Source organism: Mercenaria mercenaria, chromosome 5 (assembly GCF_021730395.1).
Source record: "Mercenaria mercenaria strain notata chromosome 5, MADL_Memer_1, whole genome shotgun sequence".
NCBI lineage: Eukaryota > Metazoa > Mollusca > Bivalvia > Venerida > Veneridae > Mercenaria > Mercenaria mercenaria.
In genome coordinates this window covers 70,921,667-70,930,433 of record NC_069365.1, presented here as the reverse complement: position 1 = coordinate 70,930,433, position 8,767 = coordinate 70,921,667, and the positions used below count along the sequence as shown (strand labels likewise).

Genomic DNA, 8,767 nt, shown 5'->3' with positions numbered 1-8,767 from the left:
CAATTGTAATTATTTCAATATTTCTGTTTCATAAGCAAAGTTTGACCGTAGTCATATCACATAGATAAACTGTATGCAGCGTACCTTCATTTCAGTGTAATAAGATTCAGTCATTATATAGCATATATATAATAAAACAAATTTCAACTGAGTTCAATATTTGCATACCATACTAAAGAAAAATATTCATATGTAATAAATTAGTTAAATAATTTATAGCAAATATATCAAAGCAAACAAGTACTCATTTTAATATGCAATCTGAATAAGTCACAAAAGCAAGAAACCTTTTCATATACAGACGACAATTGTAACAAGGAAAATCTTTTAAAAAGCACTTCTCTACATAAAAGACTCTTATCACACCCTTATTCATGTGATACGCAGACCGTATTCAGCTCCTTCTTTAATTTGATATATGTTGGTATTTGAACAGGCTTTTATCATATTTATTAAACTTACTTATCATTTTGAGATATATCAATATTCTTGCTAAATATACTGAGCCAAAGTTAGCTTTAAAACTGTGAACAGCGTCGTTTAGGATAAACGCTTTGTCTACATTTCACTCAGCGTAGCACAATCAACAGAGTGAAAGAAATTGACACTCTCGTCCAATCAGGCAGAGTGTTGCATAAATCTTCCATTTTGATAAATTATCTATAATGCGTTATCAAGTAGTTTGATTTGCAAACTGAAGTCACGTGGCATAGGTAACGAAAACGAATTTAGACGGCGTTCGCCGAATAAGACAACACTGTGTATGAGAAATATATTTTATTTGAAAATTATAGTACTTAAAATCAAATTTTTTGTACAAATCAGATCTGGGCCAGCCCAGAAATTTACAAGGATAGTTTAAAAAACGAGATAAGAAATCATAAAAACAGTGTGTGAATATATGAACACAACCAACTTATACTAAATGCACTAAAGAAGAACAGATAACAAAACAAACTTAAGCAATAATCACGGATTACAATTTTCATACATCACCGTATTACTGTATTTCATAAGTGAATAAAAAAATGAAATCAATACATTTTGAATTTAGAATCTGAATGAAAAGATAAAACATTTGAAAATGGAAAGTATTTGAATGCATATTATCATTTCTTATTTCACATCCAAAATTGAGACGTCAAAAACAAGGTCCTATGTCACTTTAACGTATCTTTTCATAATGAATATCAATACAGCAGTAACGTCACAGTAAACTTTACCATTGAATTGTCATGGGAGCCAACTAAAGTCATTACATAAATTTGGTTTTACACTTGTGTAATATATGTAAAATTTGACATTAACGTCGTTTCAAGCATAGGATAATTATTATGTTGATTGAATTTACTTGGTCTGTAAAAGGTAGAGAAAGAAAAAAAAGTTTTTGCAGGAATAACTTACATGTAATAGAAATAATATTACATTTGTGTCTTTCCACATTAGATTTATTAGACTCATTGGATAAAAATGATAAAATACTCAGGAGAGCCTTTATTCAACTACATGTAGTTTAATAATTTCAAAATGAAAAAAAAAAAGACACTAATGTATATAAAGGGAAGATAATCCGTATAATTTACTTCATATTTATATACGAAGAGTTATTACACATTACGTTACATATTTACATATCAATTTCACAGAAAGTTTGATATATAAAAAATATGATAAAAACGTGTTCTAAAATTTAGTTCCTTAAGACACTGGAGGGGGTGGGTATGCGATGTCACCTGTATTTTGCGCATGTGATGTCATTTGCGTCTGCGGTGGCGGCTGGAATGCGTTGTTGCCTCCAGAATACACGTTAGACCCTGGCATAGGTGAACCAGGGTACGGGGGAGGGGCTGGATACGATGGATTTGGGTTGTATGCTGGAGCTGGGGTGTAGGTTTGGCTGTACGGCGGCGGCGGGGGTAAATACGTATTGGCCGACATATTTGTGTACATGGCGTTTTGGTCTGAAAAAGAAAAGTAGTGAGAAATGAAAACAATACACCCATTTTATGCTAGAAAGAACTTCATAGAGAGAAAGGCATTAATTTCAAAATGACAACACGTTTTTGTGTGCATTGTCAACTTTCTTTAAAATGAAGAGGTGTTCATGTTTTACTTTCTAATCAGAAATTATAAACAAATAAAACCAAATTTTTTAGCAGTAACTGAAACTGTATAAATAAAACACTCATTTCCAAACACCAGGCCCGGATCCAGAAATTTTGTCTGGGAAGGGGATGGGGCACCAGTTTAGAATGAAAATCACTTCCCCCGATGCGCATAGCACCGAGAGCGGGTAGGCACATGGGGAAGTGGGAGCCAGTCTGCCCATTTTAGTAGGGTCAGGAGAGTCTCCCCCTGCCCCGCTTTGAATTTTTTAAATACAGGTATGAAATGGTGGCCTCTGGTACATTTTTAGGTCTAAAATGTTTAGGAAATGGAGGGATTACCTACCCCTGGAAAATTTGAAAAATAGGTGTGAAATGGTAGCCTCTGGTGCGTTTCTGGATCCACATTTTGAGAAAATATTATTCCTTTGCCAATACAGTTGGGTGCATAGTTATACGTTCAGCGATATAACCTGTCTACGAGGAATAACATTGCAAGAATGAATGTCCTCGAGTGGCGTATGACTGATTCGAAGTGTTTAAATTAATTAAAACAAACCTCTGTAATTTGAAATTTCAATTCTGAAATGTCTGATATGAAAGATATCAGCAATATAAAAGATGACCTCGTGACGTCACATTCAGCGTGTATTATTTAAACTAATAAACATGCTTAACATTAAAGGAGACATGAGTCTACAACTAGTGTGTTTCAACACGAAAATAACAAAACCTGTATTGTTCTAGATCTTTTTTTCGGCTATGAAGTCGAATCACGCGAACTTTATAATGAAAAATACGGTGTTTTGTTATGCCTGTAGCTTTTAAAAATGTATATATATATAGCTGTGAGCCATTATGTAGTGCCACACAGCACACAGACACTGTCAACCTGCATGTAATAGGGAAGTAAAAATTATGATCTATATTTACATAATTCTAATTTGTTGGTTCTTTATTCACATTATAAGGTTGGATTCGTACGAATGATTCAAAGCCAGATAGTCCCTGTACATACGCCTTCTTGTATTTCATTTATCATCGAAATGAACATGAGAAAATGAGTAGAAAATTACAAACAAAACAAGGCTTCCCTTACTATTGTAATTTGGCTGTCTTCGAGTATTTCTGTTGTTACTCTGGAAAGAGGTGTGTTGGTTATTTGACATCTGCACGTGCACAGTTGGCGCCTTCTTAGCGTTCATTTTTTGGCATACAAGGAATATTATTGTGCCGACAATCGCAATAAAAACTATACAACCGACCACGACGCCTGCAATCCATCCCCAGTCGCTGTAATAAATAGGAAAAAAACAACAAATCGTTATGCTTGAAACAATGACTCCTTATACACACTGCCGGGCTATAGTTTGTGATATTGACATGGCTATAGTTCAAACACTAAATTTTGCTGGCCTGAAGTCAAAACTTGAAGTTTATTTTTGATGTCATGTAACAAAAAGCGTAATGAATGGCTTGACCGTTAATAGTCCCTGGAACATCGGGCAATAGTTTCTTTCGGGAAGTGGGCAATAGTTTTGACTATTGACTGGCAAGCTTTTCAATAAATGTATATTGATTCAACATATCTTAATTACTAAACCAATTATTCTAAAAGTGCTACATTGTATGTCAGTATATGATTCAATTTTTATAAGATATCACGCTTTTAAAAAGACTGTTAACAAACAAAATATTGTTATTAGTCCAGAAAAAAGGGGAAAAAATGCCATAATCTTGTCCGGTATTGGACCATAAATGCAAAAAAGAGGTGGATTTTTGTGATATCTTTAACAAATCAGTCCTACGGCCACACCAGGGACACTTTATTGATGAAAACATTGTAATTTGAGACTCATGCGTAAACTTTTAAATACCGGTGTCTTTATCAAAATCAATCAATATTCTGTAAATATATTAAAGGGAAATACACCGTCGATCGAATTTTGAATAAATATTTGCAGTTTATTATATTACAACGTATAACTGTAATTTTACATCGGATTACATGTATTATCAGAGGGGTTGCCTGGCTCAAATTTAAAACTTTCAGTATCATTTGTTTCGTTTTTTCTTTGTTTACTTGGGTTTAACGTCATCCAATACAGGTATAGATTAAATAAGCCGCGCCATGAGAAAACCAACATAGTGGATTTGCGACCAGCATGGATCCAGACCAGACTGCGCATCCGCGCAGTCTGGTTAGGATCCATGCTGTCCGCCAACAGTTTCTCTAATTCCAATAGGTTTTGAAAGCGACCAGCATGGATCCAGACCAGACTGCGCGGATGCGCAGGCTGGTCTGGATCCATGCTGGTCGCAAAGCCACTATGTTGGTTTTCTCATGGCACGGCTCAAATGGCGACTTTCCAGCCATTTATGGTGAAGGAAGACCCCAGGGACCCTTCGTAGTATTATTTCAGGCACGGTAGGACACCTTGGTAGAACCACCAACCTTCACAAACCGGCTGAATGGCTCATGAGAAAGAATTTTACACTCAAAGCGAGGCTTTGAACCCAAAGCGTTGAGGGCACGTGTTTCAAAATCAGCGGTCTTAATCACTCGGCCACGGAGGTCCCTGTTTTATACGATTTTACTACAGCCCGAGCAAACAGTCAGTCTGCTTGCTAAGTGATGGAGTACCAATCTTCAGAATTTACATTTTTCACAAGCCAACAAGGAGTAAATGTTCTAGGTCATTCGGAAATATATAATATCATCTTTTTTAAGAATATCATATTAGGTTTCATGTCATGAAAATGTATGTTTTTCAAATACAAAGGAAAACAAAACTTAACAGCTTGTGTGGAAAAGGTAAATTTTATATTAAATTAAAACTAAAATCAAGAGACATTTTGAGGTAAAGATCTCTGTGTAGATGTTTTGTGTGTAGCATTTCTTTGTTGAGATAAAACATATCAATTAGATGGTTCGTGATATTTGTTTGCTGAACTGTTTTGGCTGTTAATTTGTATATGTATATGCATTTATCTGTAATGCTGATGCCCTTAAAGGGCCAAGATTTGAAATAAAACTTGAAAAAACTTGAAAACTTGTATTATTGAGGTCATTAGGTATTTCTTAAAACACTACAGGGTTTTCCTTAACAACAACCTTTCAAAGTCGTTTCTTTCTAAGCATATATTTTAACTATTTTCCAGAAAAAAAGATCCTTGTTTGAGTAAGGTACTCAAAATCTAACAAATGATGCTATAACACGTTATGCACCGGTAAGCCAGACAGGAGTACGGCTTCGTATTTTCAGGACGATGTTGCTCATTGCAGACCTTCTGCGCATGTCCGGAAGTAGCGCACGGCAAATATATATATACACAATCTATTGCATGTCCGTTCGCATTTACTTTTTTGTATAATATGTATAAAAACTGACTTAAGGTTAGGGTTAGTATTACCATGGTTGCAAAATATATACATTAAAGATGCTGATTATTCATATCACTTTTATCCGGTATATACCGGAGTCTGTAATTTATCACAGGCGCTCCAGGTATGCAGTGAGTCACAGACATTACAGGAGATGGCCTGCCTATACCAGTTGCCTTGTCGCTCTTTTCAAACAAACATGCCGTTTAGAAATACTGTACATAAGTTTTTCACAATATAATCTAGCCCTCAGGCCAGTGCTGCAAGATTCCTTACCAACAACAACCGTTTTATTCCTTTGTATATAGTAGATACAGTCCTATCATCTCCGATTAAATGTCACTACTACATAACTTGATTATAAAGGCCACTATTTTCTCTTCCTGTCTGATCATAGTGTAAATTTACCTGCGCTGAGAGACCACCAGTCAACAAAGACCAACATATTTTCATTTCCCAGTATGGTCCTAATATTCAGGTTTGACTGTACATTCAATAGCTGAATAGTGTTGTAAGACAACCTACCTACAACAGCTGTCGTCCTCTGTAGAGCAACAATATCCTGAACAATAATCTGTTTGTCCAGTGTCGTAATTGGTACAGTATTCTCCCGCCTCTACAACCAGTGCTGCAAGATTAAAATCAAAGACTAAATTATAATTCTTAAAGTCTCACAAAGCGTTTGAAAAATGATTAAAATTGCTGTATAAAAGAGTTAGGTAATGAAAAGGATACTAATGATGCTATTAAATCAATATTTATCTGCAAAGATATTTTATGTTCATATTTGTGGAACTCGGTGAACAATCTAGTTATTAAAAATAGTCATTTTTATATTCCTGCATAAATTTTTTTGCAACTTTTTGGCACGCACAAACGAGGTGAAAAGCGTGTATATATAGGAGATTCTCATGAGTGCGCATGTTTATGGGCCCACGTATCACTGTAAGTTGACTTCCGATAAGAATATAGTTCCTGATTTCAAATGATGGGTAAATAGAAAAAAAAATCGTGTATTTACTCTACTCCAGTTAACGTATTTGACTTAGTAAATGAGAACTTTTACGTAAATTATCCCGTATAATAGTTATGATGCTTTTCATTTGCATAATTTTATGCTTGATAATAGAATTTAAAACACCACGTGACAGCCCATTGATACACAAAATAATGACAATATTATAACAGTTTCAAACATATACAAAATAGATTTGGTGTCAAGGTAAAATTTCCCAAAAAATCATTCGCCACATTTTTGCTCAGAACTTATCACAACCTCCCAACATAAAACGTGTCATTCAGTATTCAACATTTATGCAGTTCGGAAAATAATAAAGTTATACATTTGAGACTGACAAACTTTTATCCGAAGTATTTAAACTCGAATCAGAAAAATGTATCTTTTATTGAATGAACTTAGCCTTGGATAAGACAACTCTAACTTTTAATTGAAGGAATAAGGCCTCGGATAACACATTTGTAGCTTTTAATTGAAAGAATAAAGCCTTGAATAACACAACTGTAACTTTTAACTGCAGGAATAATGCCTCGAATAACGCAGATGTAGCTTTAAGTTGAAGGAATAAAGCCTCAATAAGACAATTTAAACATTGAATTGAAGGAATAAAGCATCGAATAAGACTATTGTTACTTTTAACTGAAGGAATAAGGCCTATAATAAGACAACTGTGGCTTTTAATTGAAGAAATACAACCTCGAATAAGACAAGTGTAGCTTTTAAATGAGAACACAACGCTTCGAATAAGGCACTATATAGTAGCTTTATAATGGAAGGAATAAAGCATCAAATAAGACATCTGTAACTTTAACTACAGGAATAAGGCCTAGAACAATACAATTGTAATCTTTAATTGAAGGTATAAAGCCTCGAGTAAGACAACTGTACGCAATTTACCACCAAGCTTTACACCAAAATAGTTACCGACCATTTGGAAATATACAGATCTGTCTATAGATATAATCAATTTTGTACAATGACAAAAAATCTAACAAAAGGTCCTGTTCACACCTTTATATTACCGATTAGATCTTACCATTTTACTCCTGTAGCTATTTCGAGACGTTAAAAAATTTAGACGCCATAGCCATTGATTAATAGAATGTGTTCCGCAATTAAACGAAGAAGTGTTTAGAAATAAGAAAAGTACGTTTCTGAAACACTTCAAAATATTTGAAAGCACGTTCATTTAAATTTCAAATATGATTAAGGATATTTTGAAACAACTTTATTGGTAGATTAAATGTTCTTTTTCATTTTGATTTATGAACCTCAGATGAAAAGTGCCTGAAAATTTCTATCAACAAAACAACGGAATGAAAGTCCGTCCCCAAAAGCGAGAAAAAGATTCACAAACTTGAACTGTCAACCCGTTTACGCCTTCAATTAAAGGCAACACATCCTTTAAATACAACGAATAAAATAGAAAGAGCAAAACAATTCTTAGACTAACAGTAAAATAATATAACCGTATTATACCTAGAATTAGAAATATTCCAGTTCGTATAGAAATACACGTAAAACTTTTCATTTTCTTCTTTGATATCTTTAAACAGTTTTATTCTATTGTTTTAAATCCATTGTGTAAATAACTTCAGTAATATGTCGCTATTGCTATTTCACTCTATCAGAACAGGGACTTTTGATATGATATAAAGTTTCCGTTATTTTATAAATAAATTAAAATATCACGATCGAATCTATAGAATTGTGACTTTCTCAAGTTTAAAGTAAAAATTAAGACCATGAATGTATATTGATTGAAGTATTTTAAACTAGACCAAATTTTAATCGATATTGGTAAGGTCAATTTTAATATGGTAAGTGGTATTATAGGTGTGTATGTATGCATATCTTTTAACTCAATACTAACTTACAACAAAAATTTGCCCTGGATCAAAAATTTAACTTAAGAAAACAGTCGGTTCAGCAAGGTTGTAAGTAAAAGCATTCATATTATATGCTGATGTAATTTTGATAAGTCATAGGTACAGAGATACATTATTTTTATTAAATGTATAAAGAGCAGAACATAGTTACACATAGAATACGTGTTACAGTATAATATTCACTTATATTTTAAGACTGTCAAATTAAACGTTAGTTTGAAAAGTATGAAATGACAAAACAATGTAATGGCCAATCAATGTCACTTATTGTTCAATTAAACTTCTTAAAAGATACATTATTCATATTTGAATAATCTCGAACAATGGTCGAAAATACTAGACAATTATTTTTTTTTATAAATTTACATTA

General features: G+C 33.5%; 1 protein-coding gene across 1 annotated transcript; it reads right to left on the bottom strand.

Annotated features, from left to right (window-relative positions):
* Nucleotides 1-762: 762 nt before the first annotated feature.
* On the bottom strand, nucleotides 763-8,264 carry LOC123557564 (cysteine and tyrosine-rich protein 1-like). The gene is made up of 4 exons (XM_045349092.2): nucleotides 7,988-8,264; nucleotides 6,016-6,118; nucleotides 3,205-3,398; nucleotides 763-1,961 (listed from the first exon to the last, which is right to left on the bottom strand). The coding sequence occupies exons 1-4, from the start codon at nucleotides 8,037-8,039 to the stop codon at nucleotides 1,699-1,701; spliced, it is 612 nt and encodes a 203-aa protein (XP_045205027.2). The 5' UTR covers nucleotides 8,040-8,264; the 3' UTR covers nucleotides 763-1,698.
* Between the last annotated feature and the right edge of the window lie 503 nt (nucleotides 8,265-8,767).

Coding starts and splice junctions, on each gene's coding strand:
- LOC123557564 (XM_045349092.2), bottom strand. CDS start 8,039: ATGAAAAGTTTTACGTGTATTTCTATACGAACTGGAATATTTCTAATT. Junction 6,119..7,987: donor TGGAATATTTCTAATTCTAG/GTATAATACGGT, acceptor TTAATCTTGCAG/CACTGGTTGTAGAGGCGGGA. Junction 3,399..6,015: donor GAGGACGACAGCTGTTGTAG/GTAGGTTGTCTT, acceptor TATTTATTACAG/CGACTGGGGATGGATTGCAG.